This window comes from Chaetomium tenue (assembly GCF_020726465.1).
Source record: "Chaetomium tenue strain MPI-SDFR-AT-0079 chromosome Unknown F5144scaffold_3, whole genome shotgun sequence".
In the NCBI taxonomy this organism is placed as follows: domain Eukaryota; kingdom Fungi; phylum Ascomycota; class Sordariomycetes; order Sordariales; family Chaetomiaceae; genus Chaetomium; species Chaetomium tenue.
In genome coordinates, this window is record NW_027117331.1 from 3,644,209 (window position 1) to 3,669,728 (window position 25,520).

General features: G+C 56.2%; 10 protein-coding genes across 10 annotated transcripts; 5 read left to right on the plus strand and 5 right to left on the minus strand.

The window, feature by feature from the left end:
• Positions 1-279: 279 nt before the first annotated feature.
• On the plus strand, positions 280-4,227 carry F5144DRAFT_591931 (uncharacterized protein; the record flags this gene model as incomplete). The annotated part of the gene is made up of 4 exons (XM_066790312.1): positions 280-1,644; positions 2,416-2,793; positions 3,446-3,526; positions 3,592-4,227. The coding sequence occupies 4 exons, from the start codon at positions 280-282 to the stop codon at positions 4,225-4,227; spliced, it is 2,460 nt and encodes an 819-aa protein (XP_066645226.1).
• A 612-nt stretch (positions 4,228-4,839) lies between these two features.
• Positions 4,840-6,042, plus strand: F5144DRAFT_569185 (HAD-like domain-containing protein). Its single transcript, XM_066788683.1, has 2 exons — positions 4,840-5,130; positions 5,191-6,042. Exons 1-2 carry the CDS (start codon positions 5,122-5,124, stop codon positions 5,920-5,922), a joined length of 741 nt encoding a protein of 246 aa, XP_066645227.1. The 5' UTR covers positions 4,840-5,121; the 3' UTR covers positions 5,923-6,042.
• Positions 5,933-7,875, minus strand: F5144DRAFT_646605 (initiator tRNA phosphoribosyl transferase-domain-containing protein; the record flags this gene model as incomplete). The annotated part of the gene is made up of 4 exons (XM_066792895.1): positions 5,933-6,636; positions 6,712-6,877; positions 7,350-7,384; positions 7,550-7,875. The coding sequence occupies 4 exons, from the start codon at positions 7,873-7,875 to the stop codon at positions 6,060-6,062; spliced, it is 1,104 nt and encodes a 367-aa protein (XP_066645228.1). The 3' UTR covers positions 5,933-6,059.
• Positions 7,876-8,037: 162 nt separating this feature from the next.
• Positions 8,038-9,036, minus strand: F5144DRAFT_201576 (uncharacterized protein). Its single transcript, XM_066782917.1, has one exon. It carries the CDS (start codon positions 8,699-8,701, stop codon positions 8,201-8,203), a length of 501 nt encoding a protein of 166 aa, XP_066645229.1. The 5' UTR covers positions 8,702-9,036; the 3' UTR covers positions 8,038-8,200.
• Positions 9,037-10,962: 1,926 nt separating this feature from the next.
• F5144DRAFT_201585 (uncharacterized protein) lies at positions 10,963-13,480 on the plus strand. Its single transcript, XM_066782918.1, has 3 exons — positions 10,963-11,226; positions 11,276-11,338; positions 11,399-13,480. The coding sequence occupies exons 1-3, from the start codon at positions 11,131-11,133 to the stop codon at positions 13,355-13,357; spliced, it is 2,118 nt and encodes a 705-aa protein (XP_066645230.1). The 5' UTR covers positions 10,963-11,130; the 3' UTR covers positions 13,358-13,480.
• Positions 13,481-14,676: 1,196 nt separating this feature from the next.
• On the minus strand, positions 14,677-16,378 carry F5144DRAFT_201620 (DnaJ domain-containing protein). The gene is made up of 3 exons (XM_066782919.1): positions 15,960-16,378; positions 15,147-15,864; positions 14,677-15,071 (listed from the first exon to the last, which is right to left on the minus strand). Exons 1-3 carry the CDS (start codon positions 16,037-16,039, stop codon positions 14,778-14,780), a joined length of 1,092 nt encoding a protein of 363 aa, XP_066645231.1. The 5' UTR covers positions 16,040-16,378; the 3' UTR covers positions 14,677-14,777.
• A 1,361-nt stretch (positions 16,379-17,739) lies between these two features.
• Positions 17,740-19,351, minus strand: F5144DRAFT_201692 (uncharacterized protein). Its single transcript, XM_066782920.1, has 3 exons — positions 19,168-19,351; positions 17,849-19,112; positions 17,740-17,766 (listed from the first exon to the last, which is right to left on the minus strand). The coding sequence occupies exon 2, from the start codon at positions 19,106-19,108 to the stop codon at positions 17,990-17,992; it is 1,119 nt and encodes a 372-aa protein (XP_066645232.1). The 5' UTR covers positions 19,109-19,112; positions 19,168-19,351; the 3' UTR covers positions 17,740-17,766; positions 17,849-17,989.
• On the plus strand, positions 19,241-20,520 carry F5144DRAFT_620075 (uncharacterized protein). The gene is made up of 3 exons (XM_066791999.1): positions 19,241-19,748; positions 19,792-19,949; positions 20,009-20,520. Exons 1-3 carry the CDS (start codon positions 19,726-19,728, stop codon positions 20,233-20,235), a joined length of 408 nt encoding a protein of 135 aa, XP_066645233.1. The 5' UTR covers positions 19,241-19,725; the 3' UTR covers positions 20,236-20,520.
• A 464-nt stretch (positions 20,521-20,984) lies between these two features.
• On the plus strand, positions 20,985-21,778 carry F5144DRAFT_569207 (glucose-repressible protein Grg1). The gene is made up of 2 exons (XM_066788684.1): positions 20,985-21,280; positions 21,350-21,778. Exons 1-2 carry the CDS (start codon positions 21,159-21,161, stop codon positions 21,441-21,443), a joined length of 216 nt encoding a protein of 71 aa, XP_066645234.1. The 5' UTR covers positions 20,985-21,158; the 3' UTR covers positions 21,444-21,778.
• F5144DRAFT_569209 (uncharacterized protein) lies at positions 21,779-24,961 on the minus strand. The gene is made up of 4 exons (XM_066788685.1): positions 24,468-24,961; positions 24,373-24,411; positions 23,522-24,125; positions 21,779-23,454 (listed from the first exon to the last, which is right to left on the minus strand). The coding sequence occupies exons 1-4, from the start codon at positions 24,821-24,823 to the stop codon at positions 21,832-21,834; spliced, it is 2,622 nt and encodes an 873-aa protein (XP_066645235.1). The 5' UTR covers positions 24,824-24,961; the 3' UTR covers positions 21,779-21,831.
• Between the last annotated feature and the right edge of the window lie 559 nt (positions 24,962-25,520).

Sequence of the window (25,520 nt, forward strand, 5' to 3'; positions counted from 1 at the left end):
CTTAACTACCAGCAAACCATCAGATGTCAAACGTACATAGACTCATAATCTCGATAAAACCCGCCCCACACAACAGAGAACAACGTCAGAGTTTAAACCGATGAGGTAACCGAGTCACTAGGTTCCCGAATCCGGGCTCAGCTTCGTCATCTCATGATACTTGAACCTTACTTTCGACCTCTTCTTGTCTCATCGATAATTCAACATGATTCTATCAGTTTAAACCCGAAAACATCACGCACAAATTTTACGGGTTGATAGGCCCTACCTCTGCCCATCATGCCTACGGTATCGCGGGAAAATGCGCGCGTATGGCTACTATTCGTCATCCTCTTCATGACCCTCATGTCGCGGAATGACGCCCCCGGCTTGATCACAGGTCCTTTCTTCGGCGGATCCCGCTTCGGTCGCTTACGAGACGCCCACGGCATATTAAACAGCACCAAATGGGGCGACTTCTCACCCGGAAAGGCGAAGGACGGTGCCCCGCCGTGGCAGACACCACGCTACCTCAACCTGACGGGCTTCCGCCACGTCGACGGCTACGCTTGGGACGATCTCGCCTACTTCAAGGACCGCTGTCACCAGTGGAGCCGGCACGCCTATCCACCGCCGAAGGGGTCCGGGGATTGGGAGCACGGCCCGGTTAGCAAGACGTGGCAGAATGCCACCGGCACGGTGCACGGCAAGTGGGTGCGTCGCCCGGGTTCGGTGGTGAAGCACGCGGGGAGCTACAATCTGAGCGCGATTGCGCCGGGGGTGCACTGGCTGGATGATGACGCCGAATGGGGCTGGAACGTCACGGGCTCGCATGGGAATATCTTTATGCGGCTGTCAGAGGATGCCAAGGATGCCGTGTATGAGGAAGAGACGGCTGAGGGGAAGCAGCCGTCGTCAGGGGGGCTGGCGAGGGAGATATCGGCCGTGGCTAATATCCAGGACGAGGAACACTCGGCGTCCAGCTTTGCCGTCCGACTCCACGGCGTGCATTGGCCGAAGCAAGGCTCGATCCTCATGACCACGACGAGCGAGAAATTCGATGGTGTCTTCGGCCTACCCCATCTCGTCCCCAGCTCCGAGTTTTACCATACGGGCCAGAACCTTCTAAATCGTACCCTAGGTGAGGTCCTTACCAAGAAGGAGCAAAGCAGGTTTTCCGACGCAAGCAACCCCTGGACGCCTGTGGTCGAAGAACAGCTATCCATTCCATTGCCGCGCTGCGAGTACATTATGTATCTGCAGCTACATCCGCTAGACCCCCTCTACATTGGGGAAGACGGACTTGACGGCCAGTTGGCACCGATAATCGACCAGTGGGAGAATGAGCTCCGGTTCCCCACCGGCGCCCCCTTGAAGGGGAAGCCAGACCTCCGCATGTCGCTCGTCGCCTGGTCTCCCGACTGCGGCTACTACCTCGAGTCCAAGGGGCCGCCGCTCTTTCCTTCGGTCGAGGGGAACCACCTCGTTGGTGTCAAAACAGAGATCTTGCTCTCACGGACGAAGTCGTGGATGTTTGGGTTCGCTGCCGTCCTGATGGCGCAACTGTGGCTTCTGAAGACCCAGATGAAGGAGTCTAATACACCCTCTACTCTTGGGCGTATCAGCTTCCACACCGCCGGCATGATGCTCCTTGCGGACGGATTAGTGTTTGCCTGCTCGTCAGCCTGGAGTCTCTCAGCAACCAACACATTTCTACCGTCCCTCATGCTCACCTTCGCCGCATTCATGTCCATGTCACTCGGCGCGGGCTTCCTATCCGAGATCTACAAACACCAAGAACCCGAACGGCGGCGCGAACAAGCCGGCCCCCGAACAACCCCACGAACAACCACCCCAGCCGCCGTCCCTACTCCCACCCCCCCTCCAACCAACCCCCCCGCCCCAGGCACCCTCCCCCTCCCCGCCACCGCCACCCCCCCTCGCCCTCCCTCCCCACCCATCATCATCCCCTCCGACCAAGACATCGACGCCGAAATCGCCGAAAACACCGCCCGCACCGGCGCCGCCGCCCTCCCCCTCCCCGCCACCACCACCACCACCACCCCACCCCCGAGCGGCCCCCGCGTCGGCGCCTTCGCCTCCATCACGGGCACCTTCGTGCTCCTCGGCATCGGCATCCTGCTCCTCACCGCCATGTCCCTCTCCTGGCCCCCCCACGCGCGCTCCATCTTCTTCCACGTGCTGGCCTTCGCCTACCTGTCCCTCTGGACCCCGCAGATCCGCCGCAACATCTGGCGCAACAGCCGGCGGGCCTTCGCCTGGCGCTTCATGGCGGGGCAGTCGGTGCTAAGGCTGGTGCCGTTTGCGTATTTTTATCTAAGGCCGGATAATGTCCTGTTTGTGGATACGGATCCGAATGCGTTTTTGGGGTTGGTCGCGTGGGTGTGGTGTCAGTTGTTGGTGCTGGCGGTGCAGGATGTGTTGGGGCCAAGGTTTGGGCTGCCCGTGGGGTGGATGCCGGCGGTGTGGGAGTATCATCCGGTTTTGAGGGAGGGGGATGTGGAGGCTGGCGGGTTGCCGATTGGGTTGGTGTCGTCGTTGGAGGGGGTGTTGGCGTCGCCGGAGGAGGAGGAGGAGTCGCCGGTTGTGACGAGGCGGCGCTCGAGGAGTTGGTCGAGGGGGTCTGCTGCTGGTGGGGGTGGGGAGGATAGTAGGAGGAGGAGGGAGCGGGAGAAGGAGCTGCAGAGGCATGGGATGGTGGTGAGGGAGATTGATTGTGCGATTTGTACGGAGGTGCTGGAGGTGCCGGTGGTGAGGGCCAATGCGAAGGATCCGGCCGCTGCGGGGGGGTTGGTGGGTGTGTTGGCGAGGCGTACGTACATGGTCACGCCGTGCCGGCATATCTTTCATACGAAGTGTTTGGAGGGGTGGTTTAGGTACAAGTTGCAGTGTCCGATTTGTCGGGAGGAATTACCGCCTTTGTAAGATGAGGCTGGGCTGGATGTGGTAAGAGATACTTAGGGTATGTAGGGGATAGGTAGGGGGTTGAGAGTGTATATTTATTAGGCGTTGATTGTTACGAAGCGGCTACTAACCGGTATACTAATGGACTGTGCCACGGAAAGGAGCGTGGATTTAGGTTGAACAAAATCTAATAAAAACCAAATGACAATCAAGGTGCTCTGTTATGACGAAAGTGATCATGTGGAGCATCACGTTATGTCGGTGGTCTGAGGTATCTAGGACAGGGTTGGTTGGTGTGAGCAACATGACGGAGTGATTCTGGCAGGCTGGGAGCCTTGCCTTACTTACATAATGAACAACGAGGCTGATCAACATCAAGCAGGCTGCCTAAGTACCTAGTTACGTCCGTTCGTCATCCAATCCCGGCTTTTGGTTTCTTAACCCATTTGCCAATTCCGCATCTCACAATCCTCTTTTCATCGCCCGCTCCCTTGCTACGCCAAGTCAACTCCCCCAGTGTATGCCAATCCGCGAGGCACAGCGAATATACCGACCTATGGCGGAACCAAGTTCAAACCCCGACACGGAAAACGCCCCACCAAGCACGGCGGACTCCTACAGCGTACGTCATGAAAGCATGAGACCTCAAACGCACACTTGAAGCCCCAAGTACCTAACAGCCCACAGCAACCGCTTCCAAAAGAATTCCCCCCAGGCTACGACCTAGTGGCCTGTTCATATCGACACGAGATACTGGCCATGGTGCCCCAGGCCGGCGAGGCGGATGTTGTTCCCGTTGCGCTGTGCCACTGGGACCCGCCAACCGTCTCACACGTAGAGGTCATGGCCGAGTTGTCGCCGCGCCTGTTCTCAGTCATCAAAGACTTCAAACCCCTGGGCACATTTATCTTCCCAGAGTACCTCGACATCGCCACGACGCTCTCTGACCTCCTGGCGGCCCTCCACGAGGGTTCAGAGCCGGCGGCGGGGTCAGAACCAACGTCCCAATTACTAGCGGACCTGATTGGCGGGCTGGAGGGACTTGACGAAGGAACTTCTTTGCAATTCTTCTCCTTTCCCCTGTACAGCGAGAGTCCACGCCAAATTCTTGGCCATGGCCTTTCTCCCATCTGGAAGTGGGCCAAGCCCGAGAGCATCTACCGCAAGGAGGGTCCCTGGGAGACGTCACTGCACCAATCCCTATATGACGGGGAGTGGAATGGTGGCAGAAATCTGCTCTTGCTGACAAGAGGGGTGTCGGAAGAGGAACTGAAGGCCATGGAATCGAAGGACGACGAGCCTAGTAGTCCGGGATCTTCTTAAAGGGGTAGGAGTACCTGTCTGTTGTAGGGGTAGTCGGTGCTGGTGGGAGGATCGGCCTTCGGTTATCTGAACAAGATCTTGAGTTCCACAGGCCAAGCTCATGAGAACCCGGGCGTGCCTGGGAACCTGGCCTGTCTGGAACGATTGCGGCGTGGGTGGCGTTGCTTCCAGGTTGTTTTTTTGATCCAACAAACCTTGAGCCTTGTTCCAGTGTTACGAGTTGAGTTGCACTGTCAGATTTAGAGGCTGAGCCGGTCCTTCTAGGAAGACCATTTCTTCTCTCAGCCCTTCTCGGGGTCGTTTATTGTTTATTTCTGGCTTGTGACTGAAAAAGCCGCTGCATATTCGCGAAATAAGCGACATGATTGCCCGGCTCTCACGGCACGAAAACGGAAAGACATTGTGTTGAAAGAGGGGTCCTTGAGATGCAAGTTCATTGCCTCCCCTCCAGTGCCCCACCACAACGGCATCGCTAATTCTGGGCGCTATTCAGGCCCCCTGATAGGCTGCCGCCGGGCCCGTTTCAAGGTTCCCAGGGGCCGCCCCACTAATGACGACACAGGATCGACAGGCGGGCCTGGGCAATGGAGGGGTTTGTCGACGAAACGGGCACGGCAAAGTGTTGGGTTTCGCATTCGGCGTCGTTTTTTGACCCAGGCACAGTCCGGGAAGGAGGGTATTTCCAGGAGGGGCCAGGAACCAGCGAGGTATTTATTTGACCAGTTTTAGACTCAATTGACTCATTTCCACTACTTTTGTCTCCTTCAACTCGCAGCCTCAACAGCCAGATCAAAAACGAGAACCAAAACTCGACGACATTGACCATCGACGACCCTATTTGTCAATAAACAAACACTACAATAATTGTCAAGAACACCTCCTCCAACCGTCACAATGTCTAAGGTAAATAAACCACCTATTTATTTACCTTTCTTTGGCTTTCCCAACTGACACCCGCCCCAGATCAACACCATCCTCCTCGACTGCGACAACACGCTTGTCCTGTCCGAGGAACTCGCTTTCGAGGGTTGCGCGGACCTGATCAACGAGATCGCCGCGGCCAAGAAGGTGCCCCTCGACAAGCCCTTCACGGGCGAGTCGCTCATCATCGAGTTCGTCGGCCAGAACTTCCGCGGCATGATGGTGTCGCTGCAGAAGCGCTTCGGCTTCACCATGACCGACGACGAGCTGAACGAGTACGTGCGCCGCGAGGAGGACGTCGTCATCGCCAAGCTCGAGGAGAAGCTCGTGTCGTGCCCCGGCGCCGACGACGTGCTCGCCAAGCTGGCCGCCTCGGGCAAGTACAAGCTCGCCGTCGTCAGCAGCTCCGCCCTTCGCCGCGTCAAGGCCAGCGTCGACAAGGTCGGCCAGTCCAAGTACTTTGGCGGCGACATCTACTCCGCCGCCACCAGCCTGCCCAAGCCCACCAGCAAGCCCGACCCGGCCATCTACCTGCACGCCATGGAGAAGCTCGGCAAGAAGGCCGAGGAGTGCGTGGCTGTCGAGGACAGCAAGAGCGGGACGCTCAGCGGTGCGCGCGCCGGCCTCAAGGTCATCGGCTACGTCGGGCCCTATAAGGAGGCCGAGAGGGAGAAGATGGTCAAGGTCTTGACCGAGGCTGGTGCTGTCATCATTATGGAGGACTGGAGTGAGTTCGAGGAGTGCTTGGCCAAGGTCGAGCGCGGGGAGGTTTAGACTGTTGGTGATAATTACTGGCGGGAAATGGGCGCTCAAAGACGCTTGCTTGGGATCTTTTAGCAAGCTTTTGGTTACACATTTGGTTTTAGCATGATAGACTTAGCGCAGAGTTGGGGTAATCTTATTTATTTTCTTCATTTTCGCCAGTCCATCAAAAAGCTGTTTACACTTTGTAGTGTTGCTCTGCTGGGGTTGGCTTCAGGGAGTGCCGTGACGATGTGTCCCAACCTGACCCGGATGGCGGCCTTGTTAAACGACACCTCCTCATCACCCTGCCGCACGTTCCCGGCGTCGTCAAAACACCAACAGTAGATCGCCAGAGCGACGCCAACCGACAAGTCCTTCCCAGACTCGCACAGCACCACCACCTTTTTGTCCAACGCGCCAACCTCCTCCGCCGCGGGGGGCCGCCTCAAGAACGCCAACACAAACTCACAAACCTGCGGCAGCGCATCCCTCAACAACCGACTCGCCGTCTTGCTCTTCCCCAACCCGACCTCCAAACACCCCTTCCCCCTCACCCACTCCTTGCTCTCCATAACCCTCGGCACCACTCTCACCACACACACCCCCTCCCCCAGCTCCCCAAACTCCGCAGGAGAAGAAGAAACATCGGCCCCCAACCCCCCCACAAACACCACCCCCCTCCCCTTCCCACTCACCACCTCCTTCACCCCTGCCCTCCCGCCCTCCCTCTCCGCCATCTCCCCCCTCACCACCTCCTCAATCACCCCCCTCACCTCCCCCTCCCCCACCCCCAACAACACCCCCTTCCACCGCCAAAACCCCCCCGGCGTCAACCCCCCCGCCCAATTCTCCGTATCGTCCCCCGCCCCCTGCACATACCCACCCCCCCCTCCCTCACTCACCTCCCCTGCCCCGGCTCTCCTCGACGCCGTGCAGCACACCACCGGCAGGAACCCCGCCTCGCGCAGCCGCGCGATGCCCGCCGCTGCCAAGGAGAGGTCGGGGTCGGTGGCGAGGTTGTCCGGGGTGAGGAAGAAGGGGCGGAGGGGGAGGTGGTGGGTGGCGGTGAGGAGGGGGGCGGGGTTGATTTGGAGGGCGTGGAAGGTGGTGAGGAATGTGGGGAGGAGGGTGGTGATTTGGGAGGATTCGGAGGGGGAGACGGTGGAGGGGGGCGTGTAGAGGGCGTGGATGGGGGAGGGGGTGGTTGTGGTTGTGGTTGTGGTTGTTTGGGGGGAGGGGGTGGGGAAGAGGGCGCGGTTGAGGACGGTGCACCAGGTGGGGACCGTTTTGCTGAGCGCGTCGGGCATGCCTGGGAGGGGTGGGTTAGAAGGGGGTGTTGGGGAGGGGGGGAGGGGGAGAGACGCGGAGGGGGGTTGGGGAGGGTAATAAATAAAAGGTGTGAAAAAGGGGGAGGGATAAGTTGATCTGTTTGGGGGGGGGGGGGGGGGGGTACGTACGTTTTCCTCTGCGGGTCGAGTCGACTATAATGCAGCTATGGGTGCTGTTAGTGGTTGTTTGTTTATCCTTCCATGCAAGCATTTGAATAGGGGTGGCTGCAGAACGGAAACAAAAAAAAGAACGGGCGAAAACAGATGACTTGGTAACATAAGAGAAAACAACTACAAATCCAAACTCGACAAAGTAAACAAAACCTCACCCATTATTTTCCCCAATCAACTCCAACAAGTGCAGGTTCAGCCTCCTCGAACTAAACTTCCACTGCCCGGTATGCCCGTCCGTACTCTTAAAGTACGCCGAACCGGCTTTCCGGGCTGGGTCAATATACCAACTCCCACATCGCTCGTTCGCTACGAGCGGTAGCTTCAACGCATCGGCAACCTTCTCGACAAAAGCCGCGTCCTGGGATATCGACGCAAGCCTGTTGGTGATGAAGTTGGACCGCTTGAGGTCGCCAAGAATGTGCGAGAAGTTCTGGCTAGCCTGTTCGGGGAAGATGATCTGGTCTAGTGTCGGTGGTGGCATATTGACACTTGCTTATGAGGGTTGCGAGTTGTGATGGAAACTTCTTTGGAATCTTGGTTACCGGATATCTCGATCTGGAAGAAAGTGGAGGTTCGAGACTTGTGGTTGGCGGTTAGGGCGGGTTTAGTGGGGGCACCTAACCCATAGGGCTGCCGGAATGACTTGCAGGCCCGGGCCGGGGCCCGACACCCGAAATGACGGAAATGGAGAGGCGGACCAATGGTATACACGAACTCCCCTCAAGAAAGGACTGAGGATTCTCTTCATCTCGCAACTTTCATCTGCCTACCTACACAGTAATGTCGTGAGTCCATTGTAGCCTGAGCTACGAAGTACAGCCTTGGTATTGCCATGTTGTTCCCCTTTGAGATAAAAAAGTTGGTTCGCTCATATTAAAATTCTGCGCCAAGATCTTACTGCCGACTGCAGTGATCTGACGCTGTAATTTGCTACCGGCTCGACAGGAAGGATTCAGCCATCCCGCAGCGGTTAGGGAGGACTCCAAGATGTCGGTATCCCGTCTGGGGGTTACATACCACGTTGCGTCTAGGGTTACCAGGCAGCAGAAGCCCTGACTCGTGTCCGTGGTTTTCGGAAGGTTCCGGCAAGGGATAAATAACATCATCATCTGAAGAGGCCGGAAGGTCCAGTCCCCGAGAAATAAAGGATTATTTCCGCCATGGAGATCATTAATTGTGTAATTGTGTCGACTCTCATCGTGACCCCCATTGTTCGCATCAGTCGAAGTCAAAGAAGCGGGACCTGTGAACAGCCACCACACAGCACAGCCCAACCCCACAACAGGACTGCAAGCGACAACAAGCATGAGTCCCAAAGGGAGCTCTCGCAGGCTTGGCGTCGTCGGATTGCTTCAGGTTCTCTGTGGCTAACGTGAGAGAGAGCTTGACGCAGCTTGTCGACGTTGTCACGCTTCTCGGCTAGGAGGTCATTAGTAACCTTGATATCGAATGTTTTGTTGTTTGACAACGCATCGGCGATAACTGAGTGTGGAGCTTGGTAGGTGCACCGTTGGCCGCTTGCCGCGGGAAGGACTTCCGTGGGGCTGTTCCAGAATTCCTCCGCCGCTAAACCCCAAATCATCCCGCGCTTCTGGGACTCACCGCCCTTCCCCTGCCGAAAGGAAGCACAGGATAACCTCCAGAATGTCACCCCGTTTCCAGTTTGTGGCGCAGCGGGTTCTGGACACTGAGGCCGCCGCCGAATGATGCTCATGAGAACTAGACTAGTGTAGTTGACTAGACGTAGTGTAGACTCAGAGCAGGACGCTTTTGTGGGGAAGACTCGGGGAAAACGAGCCAAGAATGGATCGCTAGACTAATACCTAGCAGCCCTGTCCATGAAACATGCTTGGGGTCCCAGCGTCGCGACCGCAGAGGCCAAAACCCGCGGTGCCGCGTTAAACAGACAAAAATGCCCCGTTTGGGCATCAAGTTTCGATCCTGGCGACGGGACAACTTGTTCCCGTTCGCCGCGAGTCAAAAGCCACGCCGCCGTTCGGCCGGGGGGTGAGACGGCGATGGCCGACCCGAAGGGCCAGGGTGGGTGCCAGTCGCTTGGCAGGGCTGAGTTCGCGACTGCGAGAATCCCTCCGCCCATCTGCCTGGGGCAGCAAATGATGTCTGGTTGCTGGATTGAAGGATGCTTCTGCGTCGATCGACCGCACGCGGGAGGCGGCGGGGATTTGGTCGGGTCTGTAATAAGGACCAATTAGCACGGCAGAACCGAGACGCAGATGGCCACCCCCAGATGCGGGCCACCTCGTAGGGCTGATGAGATGGAGGGGTATCGGTGTCCTCCAGAAGAACCATGCTGTGTGCGTCTCTTTTTGGACCCCGCAGATCCAGACTCCCGAGGACGGCCTCCTGTATTCTCCTACAAGGGATTGCCTCGGTACCTAGGTACTGGCGGGAAGGGCGCGCCATCGACGCGTGTTTCGCAGAGAGCGGCCTCGGGGGAGGTCAAGCCAGACAAGCAAGGGAGCGGCACATGGTGCTGTGTGTAACCACTGACAACATCGAGGGCCGGAGTCAGCGGCCAGGCCAAGAAGGTGTGGTGGAAACCGGGGTAACGGTTCCGCGCACATCACGGCGGCTCCAGCAAATTACCAGGCTGCAAAATATACAAGGTGGGGAGTTGTGATCGCACAGTTGGAGGGGTCGTTACAAGACGTGGATGACTTTTGCGTCATTGCCGGTGATGGCTCACGGTCTACACCGGGTGGCGTTGCGGATTACCGCGGAGGCCAGCAATGTCTCTCCCAAGGCACCAAATACGAGATGCCTTCTTTTTTGTCTTAGTCGGGCCAGAAAAGAGTCATTTTGCCGAGCTTGCCTTCTACCTAGTTTGGAGCCGCAAAGTTGGGCGGAGTTCACTAGCCTAACATTTTGTGGCCTTGATTCTCGTGCGGCCTCTCCGTCCGGGATGGATACACCTTCCCAGACGAGACAAACTAACACACAGAGTGCAGCAGCCGCCAGTGAGAATCTCGGCAATCAACCACACCAACGTCAGCCAATCCGTGTCGCACCGTGCGGCCACCAGAAGTACGCAACAGCACACTTTTGGAGTGGTACTTTGCATGCTAGGTTCAATTTTTATATTATCGCGCGGTTCGGCGACGGAAAAGACTGGAAAAAATGACCTGGACCCTCAAGTTCTCAGCACTAGTCACCTACCTAGTCTGCGAGAATAATCGTTGTGGTTTTCTTCGGCTCCCACCAATCTCACGATCGCATCCTAGCAGCTTGGAAATCTGCATGTGCAGCCAGGGTGTGCCCAGACCCCTGCGCTAAAAGCGACCGGGGCCCTGGAAAAAGTGGGGGCACCCTCCCGTCACAGGGGACCAACAACTCGTGCTTAAGGCCAGCCTCGCCCCGGATCGGCCCTTTACGCCCCATGTCCCATCCTCCGACGAGTTCCCCTCCATTACTGACTCGAGCTCCTAGCTAGAGGACTGCTTCGGTTCTACCTGACCTGACATTGATTGCTGGATTCAGATTCATTGTCTGACGACTCCCGACTCTCAACGCCCGCATACATCATCCGAACCCTGAGCCAGGGAGCCACACCAACGTTTTTTTTTCATCTCAACTTCCGGACGAACTCCCATTGTTGCCCACAAAGACACGAAATAGTCACGAAATAGTCACGGCGCAATTCGGTTGTGGGGTGAACTGTCGCGGGGTAGGATAGAGACAGAGAGCGTGCTGGTGTGCCGCAATTGAACCCCCGAGTATGGCGTCGACAACACGCGCAACGCCGCCTCAAACCTCATCCGCCAATGGCTCTGGCGATGCTCCACCGCCGAGGACGAGGAAATCACTCCCAAAGGTAGGATTCTCGGGAACTATTTCAAATAGCCGCTAACAATTCTTTCAAGGTAAAAACGGGTTGTAGCAACTGCAAAAAGCGGAGAATCAAGTGCGACGAGCAAAGACCAGCTGTATGTCAAACTACACGCCCTGGTTCTAGCAATTAACTAGCTGACACGTCGCGAACACAGTGCCGCCGCTGTGTCCTTTCCGGAAAGATATGTTCTGGCTACCCGCCCCCGCCTCGGAGCGCAAGGCCCTCCGAGGCGATTAGGATCGCACCAAAACCCCTCGTGGCCATGGCCGCGGGTGCGCCACCACCCAACCATGAGCCCGTCCAGCTTCCCCCGAGACGAGTCGCGAAATACCAGCGACGTACCACCCCGCCGATGACGCCGAGCACGCCGAATCCCATGACTGTACTGTACCACCCCTCAATGGACCTCCCGTTCAGTGACCAGGAAGGCCAGTATTTCCACTTGTTTCGTGAGCATACGGCGAATGAGCTCTCTGGCTTCTTTGATTCGGCCTTTTGGACTCGGAGTGTTCTGCAGGAGTGTCATTCGGCAACAGCAATTCGCCATGCCGTTGTCGCGCTGGGCGCGTTATACAAGACCCTGGAAAAGTCGAACGAATCGCCGCCGACATCGCCGTACCCGGATAGAGACCCCACGGATTCCGCAATACGGCACTGGGAGATGGCGTTTAGGCAGTATTCCAACGCCTGCAATGCGTTGGTGAAGACCGAGACGGCCGAGTCCACCTCGCACCGTACCAGGTTAATGGCAAGTGTCCTATTGGCCTGTTTCGATTCCTTCGTTGGCGACCACAGACAAGCCATTGTCCAGATCCAGACCGGGCTAGGGTTACTGGAACAGCTGCGTGCTGAGAGGAGGCGGGCCTTTCTCTCTTCATCTGACGAGCCCGTCGAGGAGGAGCTGACGCAGATGTTCACCCGGCTCGCGATTCAGGCCAAATCCTACGACATGGCCTTCCACTTTCCTCAACCCTGGGTCGTGCGCTTAACTGCAAGCCAGGGGCAAGACCCCGCCTCCCCTGCATCGGATGCCGCGTCGCCGATAAGCATCAACCAAGACCCCTTCCCGGACCGCTTCGCATCCGTCATGGAAGCCCGACTGGCCTGGGACAAGCTGTGCGAGCGCATCTTCCGCTTTACCGAAACCATGTTCGCCCATGCCCAGAACGGCGTCATGGGCGTCCTACCCACGTCTCTACAACACTATGGCATCTCATTCAAAAAAGATATCGAGGCTTGGTCCCAGGCTTTCGACCACATCCTCGCGTCCAGGACAGCCCCCGGCGTAAGCAGCCAGGAGAAGGCCGCCATTGCGGTACTCAAGATGTTCCAAATAATGAGCAAAATCCTCTTCCTCATGACCTTTAGCGACAGCGAGATGCATTTTGACAACTTCACCCCTTACTTTAAGGGTATCATTGACCTCGCGCTCGAGGTAGTCGGCGACGAGGAACGGAGAGCCGCAGCGAGGAGGTGCCCCGACGGCACATTCTGCCGTCACCAAGACCGCTGCGAGCCCGACATCTTTGGTGGTCACGAGTACGCCGCTCGCCACATCAAGCCCAGCTTTAGTGCCGACTTGGGCATTGTCCCGCCGCTCTATGTCGTCGCCACCAAGTGCCGCGAACCGCACATTCGCCGGCAAGCCATCCAGCTGCTGCGGAGTAGTGCCCGTAGGGAGGGCATGTGGGACAGCGAGCTGACGGCTCGGATCGGCATCTGGATTGCCGAGACCGAGGAGGAGGACGTCGACCTGTTCAGTGGCGGCTACGGTAACAACATCCCCACACCCGGTTCCAGCCCCGTCCAGACCCACTCTCGCCCGATCAACGGCGGCGAGAGCCCCCAGTCACAAACGCACTCGGAATACAGCAATGGCCGTTGGGAGAAGTCTGTGTCCCCCGGTGCGAGCTCAGCCCGCACCTCTTTCTCCTCCGTCCGCTCCCCGGAACAGCAACGCAAGATGATACCCATCCCTGAAGAGAAGCGGGTCATGGTCAGAGCCGTCGAGTTCGATCTGCGGGAGCGTTCCGCCGTCATCCAACTCGGGTCAAGGAACCTCAAGACAGGGACACCAGACCTGAAGACGAAAGTGACCAAGATTACGTGGTAACGGCGAACTATCACCATCCACCGTTCCGTTCTTTGTTGATATTGACTTTTTATGCTTGAACATTTATTTTCTCATATACCCAAAGATGGTGGATATTGGGGTTGGAGACGAGGGCGGGCTGTATCAGGCCTGGATTTGCCTTTACACCTTGTTTCCCGAATACACAAGAAATCAGCACTTTTTAGACTGCTCGAGTTCTAACAAAAAGTGGCCTTTCGGCCCAAAACAACCTACACAACACAACACTATAAAACGAGCTTGGATCTCGGTTGGGTAGCTTCGCTTCTATATTTCTTTCTACCTGTGGTCGCGCATGGCGAGACAAACTTGACAGCGAAGCTGGCGCGCTTCGTCCCTTCTCGAAACGGATCTGGAATCTGGGCAGAATGGAACGAGAGATGATGGAACAAAGGCGTGGGACGGCGCGGATGGCGTCGGTATGGTGCGTTACGCACCCCATGCACTCTATGCACCACGAGTTGCCGCGCAAGGAAGAGAAGGGGTTTTGGACTCTGGAAAGAAGAAAACCTTGTCTGGGAGCAATCCTCGGAAATGAACATAGTGTGTAATGGAAGTAAATAAAGCAATTCCCATCAGCCACTGCCTTGACTTTCCATCTCCAGGGGTCCTCTTCACCCACATCGCCCACCTCATGGCCTAGGTGAGCTACCCAGCCATATAAACATGAGTCTGCCACTGAGACGCCAAATCGCCCTATCGTTGTCAGGCCATATGTCATCCAAAGCTAGCTCTGTGGCATGATACCCCAGCATTTAGTAGACGGCAAAGGGGCTTTTCCCACACATGTCAGTCAACCAGAGGATATCAGCACAAATTCTTGCAAGTTAGCTGCATCACAAATGAGGCTCTTTACAACTAGCGTACATATTTGTATTTCTTCTATCCGGGAAACCAGCGTCATATTTCACTCTTGTTTCATTAACCAAGCAAACAGCGGGAGTCACACCACCACCCTCACACAACCCCCAAGTCAGCCAGTGGATGGGGCCATCTCATCTCATCTTCATTGATCATCAATCTTCGTACTCGTAAAACGAACGGCCGTTAACTCGAACCCAACGCACTCTTTCATCTCTCTCTTTGGTCGTTCAAATTTAACCCTCCCACCCCAATCCATCCCCCCGATCCATCCCTCCGATCCATTCTTCCGTTCCATCCCACCGACCCATCCCCCAGGTTCCATCCCCATCCCCTCCATTCCGTCCCTAGACTCCCCCCTCCACCTCACTCAGCACCAAAAAAAGCACACGAAACAAAGGGAAAAAAAAGAGAGCATGCTCACGACACCCAAACGCCCCTTCATGATATGATGTAATATACTACGACGCACAAACACACAAAAACAAAGCCTAAAAAAAAAAAAAAAAAAAACCCCGATTCAACTCCAAGAAACAGCCTACTACAAAATCTCCCTCAACGCCTGCTTCTGGGTCGGGCTCAGCGTCATGGGAAACCGGACATGGTACTTGACGACAAAGTTGCCGCGCTGGCCGGGCTTCTTGGAGATGGGCATGCCGAGGGCCGGGTAGGCGTCGGAGGAGCCGGGCTGCGTGGGGCCGGCCTTGTCGATTTCCAGGGTCCGGCCGTCGATGGTGGTCACGGTGCGCTTCCAGCCCGTCAGGGCTTCCTTCAGGTCTAGGTCGACCGTGTGTACGATGTCGTCCCCGTCGCGGGTGAAGAGCGCGTGTGGTTTCTGTGCGTGGTGGGTGGCCGGGTTAGTGGGGGTGGTGGATAATTGGATGGGGGGAGGGGGGTGTGGTGGGCTTACCTCTTCGACGATGAATACCAAGTCTTGTTGGCCGCCTTCTTCCTGGTCCCCGACGCCCTTGAAGCGGATCTTGCTCCCCTTCTTGAGACCGGGCTTGATGGGTACCTCCAGGACGGTGTCTGTCGTGGTGCGCTTGCCGTTCTCGTCGAACATCTTACGCTTGATCTTCATCTTCTTGGTGACGCCGGAGAAGAGGTCCTCGAGCGACAGCGGCAGCGGCCGCTCGACCGTCGTCACCTCGGGCGTGGGCGCGCGCGGGGGCCGCATGCCCTCGCCGAACGAATTCCGCATGCGCCGCCCGCCCGAGCCCGAGGACGCGGCCGACCGCGGCCCGGTGAAGCCATCATCAAACATGTCGCCCAGGCCGCTGTCGCGGAAGGTGGTGCGGAAGAGGTTTTCGGGGTCGGTGAAGCTGTAGCTGGCCGAGAATCGCGTGCCACCGCCCGCCCCGGGGCCCCCACCAGAGAAGAAGGAGGCGAACCCATCGGGCATGCCACCAGCACCAGCCCCGGCGCTGGCAAAGGGATTTGGGCCGGCGCTGGCACTCTCTGGTGGCGGGACGCCACCGCGCAAGATGAATTCGAGCCCATATTGATCATAGACCTTGCGCTTGTCCGGGTCGGATAGGATCTCGTAGGCTTGGGAGCATTCCTTGAACTTTTCGGCGGCGTCCGGGTTGTCCTTGTTCTTGTCGGGGTGCCATTTGAGGGCTGCTTTCCTGTTGAGGGTTAGCAGTGGGTTTTAGGATACATGATGACGATGGAGTGGGAGGAAACAAGGCGGGGTGAAGCGGGAATGGGGCGGTGAACTTACCTGTATGCCTTCTTGACCTCGTCTGCCGTAGCACTGGGGCTGATGTTCAACTGGTCGTAGAGATTAGTCTCCTTGACCATCTTGGATGGCTTCTTGCAACGGCGAGGTTTGTTTTGGGCAGGATCACTTGGTGTTTCGTCGCCGTGGTGTTGTTGTCACTATTCTTGCGGGCGTTCTAGCAGTAGGTCGGGGTCATGCGTGGAGTGAAGTGTCCTACGTCTGTCTGGCGGGTCGGGTCGCAGCAAGCTGCAGGTGAGCTGTCGATGTCGAATTGGAAGGTCCTAAGTGTGGAGAGGTGATCTAGCTGCTGCACGTCGCTCCTTGCGGCGAATAGCCGGTATCGCTCGACAGGAGGGTCTAGGTCTAGTCTCGAGCTTCGTGGGGGTTTCGATTTCCAAGCGGCCACGACACTCGATCTCGGGTTGCAAAAAAAGGCGAGAAGGTGTGGTGTGAATGATGGAAGAGGCTATCACTGGCACGGCTGGAGGCGAACGGCGAGGCTCTGATCTTCAGGTGCCTTGGCAGATGTCGTGTGCTCTCGTCGCTTGTGGAAGATTCGATACAGCCTATGACGCAGTGCAGCGCTCAGCGTTCTCGCTCGAGTCGAGTCGTCAAAGCTCACTTCTACAACTAAGTCGGACACCTAGGTTTAAATTTTACAGGTGCGAGGCCTGTATAATGGTAAATAATGTATAAAGGTCCTTTGTAGATACTTTCTGGACATGTTCTGGTTTTTCAAGGCATCAAAGACAAATAACGTTACCTCGTTACCCCGTTCCTTTTGTCTTGTCCCTCTTGCCCCTCGGTACCCCACGAAGGCGGTGAATCGAGAAGGGCCAAGCTGTTGCTTGGGTGGGGGTGGGGTACAAGTGGGCCCTGTGCGTGACTGCAGCGCTTGACTCGCCTGCCCCTCTCGTAGGATGGAAGAGGGGGATTCTTCGAACCGAGTCTCATGTTCAATGAAAGCATCATCTCTCCAATACTTAATCAAACACTCGTTCTCTATCTGTTACTCTGGGCCAGTCCGTTATTAATATTCTTCATCTTACTCTACTTCTGTTTGTCATCCTACCTTAGGCACGTCCTGTATGTAGACAGAGCCTGGAGGTTTTAATCACTGGTAGATAACGTAGACAGCGGGGATGATTGACATACGAGCACAACAAACCCATGGTAAAATGCAACTATCAGACACCCGTAATCACCACCCCTCACCCCTCAACCTCGGACGTAAGGGCGCCTGACCTCGCTTTAATCAAACGCCAAAGGCGAAGTGGAGGGCTAGGTTAGAAGATTAGGATGCTAGGCGGCTACGGCGGTTCGGCGGAAGTGGCCCCACGGCTGTCTCAGAAGGGATAACCGGCAATAACACAGCTTGCCCGTAGATGTTTACGGCCAAAACTTGACCCCCAACCGCATGAAATCCGCTAGCTCAACACTGGTAGGTGGCCCTCTACGAGTAGCCAAAAGTGTACTTGGCGGAGAATGATGGTGGCCGTGGTAGCAGTCTTGAACCACACAATACTCTCCTCGTTCTCGTAGAGGCCATCGGCGACGCATGCTAGCCCAAAACCTGGCGCTAGCGCCTTCAATGATCTCGCCGATAAAATCATCAACCAGGTCGCTACACCCGATCTTCTTGGTATGATCTCGGCCGGGCAGTTGGCAAGCCCCTTACGAACTGAGAAGACAGGGTCGCTAGGAAGGAGCTGCCACGACGGGACTTGGAAGGCGGTGGTCTTTAACGGTGGAGATCCCCGCTGTATGTTGTTTGCAGCTCTTTAATAAACTTGCCCACAAGGGCTTTCTACTCGGTAGTGTTGGCCCGGGTCTTAACGATCGAGGACTAGGTCAATGCTGTTTGTGTCCTCGGGGTGTACAACGCTTACTATCCGCATCGCACTAGATGGTCACCCAAGCTAAGTTCTGAAGGCCCAGTGCGATCAAACTCTGCTCAAAGACAGACTGAGAGCTTAGAGACGAAGATTGGGGAAAAAAAGGCTCTGAGGCTCCACAGCGGCGCGGACATCTCATGCGGGGCCAGCAGGCTCGTAAACGTAGAGCGTCGAATTCCATTCGTCGGGCAGAAAGAAGAGCCGTAGCTTGCCGTCAACGATGGCGACGTCCATCGGGTTCTTGGTGACCAAGACACCGTGGTCGGACACCATCGTCAGCGGCACTTCATACAAAGGAACCATGGTCCGCATGTCGACCAAGGCCACGCCGCCGATAGTCGTGCCGTAGAGGCTCGTGATGCCAGAGCACAGCATGACAGGCCGGAACTCATATCGCTGAGAGTGGCCCAGGAACTTGCAGTCCTGGTAGTCGGTGTAGTGGCTGGGGTTCTTGATCACGGCGCGTGGGGCAGTGAAGGCGGGTGGGGTGGCGGGCTTGTAGTTCAAATTCCAGAGAGACGCACTGCGGGCGCCCCAGTTGAGGGTCAGAATGTCCCCGGTGGAGAGATCGTGGACCACGGCTCCCATGTGGTCAGCGATTCGAAGCATGGGCTCTGGCTGCAAGGTGTCCGGACGCATCCGGACGAGGGTGGCGGTCGAGTCGGGGCGGTATTGAGCCAGGGTCGTCCATATGTACGTCCCGTCGTATTCGATACCACCACCGTGGTACTCGAGCGCCCCGGGTTCCGTGATCACGGCATCCGCGAGACGTCGGCCGTTTCCATCGAAAACCAGCATATGAGCAAATCCCTCCCCGTGGGTGTCTGCCGTCCTCGGGACGGTCCATTCGCCAGCAGAAACAAAATACCGGGCGCCATCCAAATCGTCGGCCGAGTTGCCAGCTATGCGCGCGATACCCTCGGGCTCAAAGGTATCTCCTTCAAACTTGACCCGCTGGGTAAGACGCCATTCCGTCGACCGGCCGAGTTCAACAAACTGGCGAATAATCTCCTCGCCTTGGGAGGAAGCGGCGGGCGCAGGGAGAGGAGACGGTGCAATAGAGATCCCAGGATGGTACAGCGTGACGTTAGCGACAGCTGGAACGGCGGAAGTGACCGATGAAAGCAAAGCCAGCAGCGCCGACGCGTTGATAATCTTGTTGCTTGGGGATCCCAGCACCCATTGCTCCGAAGCGGCGGGCAGGGCTGCCAACGCGTCTCGAATCCGGTCGGTTAAGGATGTGAATGTCTCCATTACGCTCAGAATCTCGCATGAGCCGTTCGCTCAATTCAACGTAAAATTAGGTAACCTACCTAATTGCGCTTGATTGATCTGATCAATTTTCTTTGAACGGAAACTACGAGGGCCCCAGAAAAAGATGAGACCGACCCACTCCAGCTGCCATTTCATTTCTCCCCCCCTGGCCGCAATGAACTCTTCCTCCATCGATCGGATGAACACATCGACTCGAAGATGAACCCAAACTACAGACATAATTTCAGAGCCTACAGATCGGGCTTCCCCCATAGAAGGTTTCTAGAAGAAAAGCAAGAAAAGGGCCACGAAAAACAGGTGTCTGAAGCTCGGGTCACTCGGCCTTGGCAATTCCGGGGGCACCGTCCGAGTGCCGTCTCCAACCCGTGGCATCGACTCCGGGACCCACTCTGTCCCCGGATTGATACGGCATGGTCCGTAAAGGTGCTCCGGGCCTCAATTATCGAATTATTCCTTGGGTAAAATGGCAATATTGTGCAACGGTTGGTTTTGTGTCTTCGGCAGTAATTCCTTGCCTATGGGATTTGCAAGAGTCCCATTTCACGGTTGTAGGGAGAGGCATCATTAGCCAGCTTTAGCAGCTGACTCGGAGAGATATGGACGGGTACCCTCTTTTTTGGTAGCTACCTACCTACCCAGGCTACGCCGGGGCTTTCGAGAAGCTGCCTTGTCGTAGCACACTCGGCTCCGCTGGCTGGGTACAACGGCTTCAGCTGGACACAAGGTCACGAGGATTACGACTCTGTGGTAGGGAGACAGCTCGAGATGAAACAGGGACGGACACATGGCGAGTCACTCGTAACACGACAGTTGTTTATGGGTTTTTTTTTACGGGCTTAGGGTATTCTATTCTCCTTCCTCAGAGTCATCAACCACAAGACACGTCGTCGGCTAAGGGGCCAGACGGGCACGCGGAACCAGCACTGCGAACCGTGGTACCAAAAAACAAGCAATCGGATCATGGCGAGCCCCGAAGTTTGGCAAGGACGGGCCGGTGGGCAGATTACGCAAGACGTGGAACTGCAAAGGCCGAGAAGGACGAACACGGTGGCAGCCGCACAGACGGTCATGAGATTGCCGCGGTTAGGTTCAGACGGTTGCGGTAAGTAAGTGGGTAACAAAGCTGATATTGGGACGGTGACATCCGCAATATCGAGGTTTTTGTTTGCCTCTTCCAAGTGTTCTCGAGGTCCCAGGAGGGATGTTGCCCGGTCACTTCCGGGTTACCCACCCATCACATGTGAAGTGGTGAAGTATTGAGGTTGTATACTACCGAAAAGAAAAGTCCGTCGCGGCCCGTCGCGCGGATACTGTTGCATTACACCGGCGCAACCAGGTCCATAGTCGTGTAGTGTATAACCAGCAATTTTGCGCCACAGCCGCAATGGTTCTCGGCCCAAGTGAGCGGTACCCTGGTGTGGCAGTGTGGTGTTCGATAATTGAAGATGGCGTCAGTCTGCAGGGGAAGCTGTCAGATTAACCAATAATGCGTCTTCCCCTGTGCGTTAAAAGACCCACATTGCGTCACCTTTTCCAGTTCAGGAGCTGAAGACCGGAGAGTTGTGTCCGGTTGAATGCGGCTTGCGGCCCCACCTGCCGGACGTCATCTATGGCCTTTATGTTAGATGGCAGGCAAGAGCTGTGATTCGGCCATCAGGGTTGGTACAGGTTAGGAAGGGGCGAGAATCGATGCTCGAACTTGGAAGTAACCCCATCAACCAATCACTCCACCATGTCAATGCAAGTTGCAAACTTCATCCATCAGATGCCTTTGAACGTGCTTGTATGACGTAGTTGATTGTACGCAAGCACCCCTCTTTCCATGTGAACATGGCTGGAACATGACTTCGAACAGGCAGGAACCCAGGGCTCAATGAGGACCAGATTGTCTATATAACATCCCTCCTCCCACCACTCAAGCCATCTCTCTTTCTTCATCACCATCATCACACTCACACAACTCCAATCTTCTCAAACAACCACAACTTTCCACACAAACCAATCTTCAAAAACCCCCAACTCAACCAAAATGGATACCATCAAGCAGGCCGGCAACTACGTCTCGGACAAGATCTCGGGCACTACCCACGAGGCTTCCAAGGAGGCCAACAAGGAGGTCGCCAAGGACAACAACGCCGGCGTCGGCACTCGGTAAGCACATTCTTCCCCTGGTGTCACAGCCACACATCTCGACCTTTACCTACTAACACCACTAAATAGCCTCGAAGCCGCCGGTGATGCCATCGGGGACAAGGCCAAGCAGCACAAGTCTGAGGCTTCGGCCGAGGCCAACAAGCAGGCCGCCACCCACTAAAGGAGATATCCGAAAATATCATTTTCCTCTCCGCTCGCCAAACCAAACCGGTCACGGTTCAGATCTCCCATCATGATGGTTCCGATCGGGGCTTGATTTGAGGGGAAAGGGGGCGGAAGCAGGGACAGGCGTTGCTTTGGAGGATGGAGGGATAGGTCTTGATTTGCAGATTCCAATTCCACCACCCCTTGGTTTCTTCTCTTTTTCTTTGTTCGGGTTTTCGGGCTGGGAGAGAGGAAAGGAGGATCGCGATTACCAACACAATACCCCCCAGATCGAACTGGCTTTTTAGCTAGCCAAAATCGATACTCGCTGTCAACCAAACACTTCTGAGTGCCTTGAAAATGCTGTGATTTGTGCTGTGTTTTGTGTCTGTACTATCGAAACTTCATGGCGTGGAAAAGTCAAAAAGCGGCTTCTGTCTCTCGCGACCAGGTGTCGGCTCTGGCGTCGGTGGAAGCGTCCCCCGCATACTCTCCATGGAAAAGATACTCGTACTCCGCCCGGCAGATGGACTACCGGGACAGTCCAAATTTACCCCTCCCGGTCTCCAGAAGGCCCCTGTCATATTGTTATTCCCGAGTGACGGCGGGGTAGGCGGCATGGTAGCTCCCTGAGCGACGCTGGTTGGTGGCCATGTCGGGGGCGTGCCAGGTGCGGCGAAGCTGAAGCGGAATGGGGACGGCTCGAGCTCGACTGGCTTGACGTTGGCCGACTTGAATTCGAATCGTGTGTTGGTGAGCTGGTCGTCGTCGCCGCCTCTCGTCGGGGGGTAGATCCATGACCGGGCCACGGATTCGAAGCGTGTGAGTCCCGGGGGGGTTGGTGCCGGTGCGGCTGGCGGCGGCACTGGGATATTGTATTTGCTTTCGGGGTCTGGGAGCTTCACCTTGATCCTTCCCCCCCGTACCCAGGCGTACGGTAGGTAAATTCCCTTCTTGAATACCTCCCTATGCCTTAGTGGAGGGTGGGTGCCGCCAATCCATGTGGTAGTCTCTGGAAACGGCCCGGGTTGGGCCCAATGATGACCGAGACCGGTGTTTTGGTGAGTTACCCTTAGCACCCTTGCTCCAGACGCTAAATCCTGGAGGACCCGGCTCGCAGGAATCTGAGGTTTGGGGCTCGTTCTGCGCTGTGGGCGTGGAGGAGTCGATGGCGGTTCCTCTACTACAGGTTCTTCGTGTGTTCTGGGCTCTCCCGGTACCGGTGATTCCTCTGCTGCCGGTTGCTCCTCCATTGACAGTTCTCCCTCGATCGTTTGGGGTCCCCAGGTCAAGGCCCCCGTCCATGTTAATGGTTCGTCATCCGTTAAATCTTCACCTATTGACTCCTCTTCCTCAGTGAGCTCCTCCGGTCCTGGGGATCCTTCCCATGTTGATTCGTCTCCAGCACCCAGACCCTCTTCCCTACCAGAATGCTCTTCAACACCATGGGACTCTTCGTCTGACACCTCCTCTTCGCTCTCCACATCCTCTTCGCTCTCTACGTTGTCTTCCCTTCCCACACCCTCTTCACTTTCCACATCCCCGTCATTCTCCACATCATCTTCGTCCTCCACATCCTCTGAACAACCCAAACCCTCCTCGGCGTCCAAACCGTCTTCACTCTCCAGCTCATCCTCACTCCCCAACTCATCCCCACCATCCGACTCTTCACTCCCCAACTCCGGCGTCGACATCCCATCATCCAACAACGCCAGAACCGCCTCCCTCACCTGCTCACCCACAGGCGGGGCCGGGACCAGATCACCAGGCCGCGCATCCAGGGTCAAGTGAGCGAGCGACGGAGCCAGACTCGCAGTCGTGGCCTGATCATCCTCGACTTCGCCCTGCCCCGTCGTTGCCGTCGCCGTCGTCGTCGTCGGGTATTTGTATTTCCACAGGTCTATGTACGCCGAGATGCGAGGGCGCTGCTCGCGCATGGCCCACGTGTGCGTGTTCTCGAGGATGGCGCGCAGCTTGATCAGGTCCGAGACGAGGGTCATGTCGCCGCGCCAGATGCAGGCCATTTTCTGAACACGTCCAGTCGATTAGTGGGAGGGAGATCTCTTGGGAGGGGGTAACACAGGGGCTACTGACGTATTTCGTGGTGTCGTTGTTGTTGTTGTGGTCGTCTGACTGCTGCTCGCAGCAGTACGTGATCCACACCCGGACAATCTTATCCACTGTTGTCATGGTCACGACGGGCGGGATGTACTCGTTGGCGGTGTGCTCTTCGACCCCGGGGACAATCCTGGCTAGGGTTTCGAGCATCATGACGGCGGCTGTCCCCGCGTTGGCTGCCTGGCAGTGGCACTTTTCTTCGAGCGCCATCTCACCTGCCTTTTTGTGCTCGACTATCAGCCAAGGGAAGCAGAGGCAATCGGACATGATGATGTTTTTCAGCGTTTGGTCTTTTCGGAAGATGTTAGCCGTGTTCGATTGTACCCCGTGCCGAGCCAGGTGCTGGAGGGTTGCGGGGGAGAAGTTCTCAACCAGGGCTGGCTTCGGGTCTCTCATCAGCTGCCATCGTGTCGATGTCGGTATCCTCTCGCCTGGGAAGTTGTAGATAGGGAAGAAGGCAACCCAGTCGGGCTTGGGTTCAGTCAGATTCTCCCGGTCATCTTGCCGGAATCCTTTCTCTCTGTTTTCGTCCGAGTCCTCCTTTTTCTTCCTGAAGAGGGTCCAGGGCCGGGATTGTGCGCTGGGTAAGTAAGTAGTGTTAGCTCGGTGCTATATCATACCCTTTCTCGCGTTTGACACCGTCTCATTTCTCACAAAGGTAACAAAAAAGGTGAAGAACTAGTGCCGGGGTGGTGGTAGAAGCAAAGCTCACCGGCCAGATCCCTGAAGGGAGGTAACCGGTTACGAAACCCGTTAGGGTTTTCTTTCGGGGAAGTCCTTAAGGGGTACCAGGCCCCCGTCGCTTTGATATGGGCTCATAAGCTCACCTTTCGAAAAACTCGTAGTAGAATTTGGCACGCGCCACACTTGTAGATGTCAGAATCAATACCATTGTGGTGGAATTCAATAAACCCAGACTTACTTCCGTGTATCTTCATCCCTCACTCTCGCCTCCTTCACCAGCGGGCGGAAGAAGTTCATCAGAAAGAAGGTCTGCCATTCTGCCTCCCTGTCTCTTCCCCAATGCAGTATCCTAGCATCACTCCGAATGGTTTTATATTCCTCACGGAGCTTCCTGTCAGCATATTCAAGATCCCGACGTTCGAGAACATAGTCCTCGATACAAACATCGCCGTCCTCGTCTAGGCCGTCGACAAGCGTGCAAGCAAAATCCAATAAGAAGGCCCGCACCCTCTCGATGTGCCGGGGCAGATCCCCTTTGCGGGCTGGCACTTCGGAAAGGGCGATGCCGTTTTGTTCGAGATCCTCGATCTTCATTTTCTTCGTTATTAGCGGTTGAATTACTTACATGAGATACGAATAGGAGATGCCAAACTAGAACTACCACATTTCCTCAAGCAAAGCGAACACCCCGCTTTTGAGCTTCCCAAAGCTCAAGGCTGTGAAGCCGGCGGCCTTCAGCTGGGGGCTGGCGGTTCACATCGCGCCTTGGCAGGTCTACCTCATGCATGTTGGTGGCTCAGATCACAGCTAACAAATGTATGGACATGGGGTTCGGGCCGCTGCGGCGGGCTGCTTTTGTCCCAACCACCCACACCGAAAGGGTCTGGGGAAACGTGAGCGAATAAAAGCCGCTCAATCCACCCCGACTCGAAGCTGCAACAACTTCCTGGCGGTAAGTGTGGCACACGCCTCTCGCCCACCCCTGAATCAACTCCCTTCAGGATCAACCCTCAACCCTAACCCTGTTATTCTTCCACACAATCACCGGTGCCCTCATGCCGTTTGTTCAACTACGTAGTTTGCCCATCTTTCTGCAGCCGGTAAGCGATTCTCATGTGGCCTTGTGATCCGTGTTAGTTCCCTAGCGTAGGTCCTACAGCCTCATGCCGAGAGCTTGACCAGTACTCTGCCCCTGATTTCGGGACTGTACTAGTTATGGCCAACCAGTAGCGAAATGAATTGTATCTTCTAGCTCACAAACTTAGTTTGGCTTTGGGCCTAGAGTGTGGGC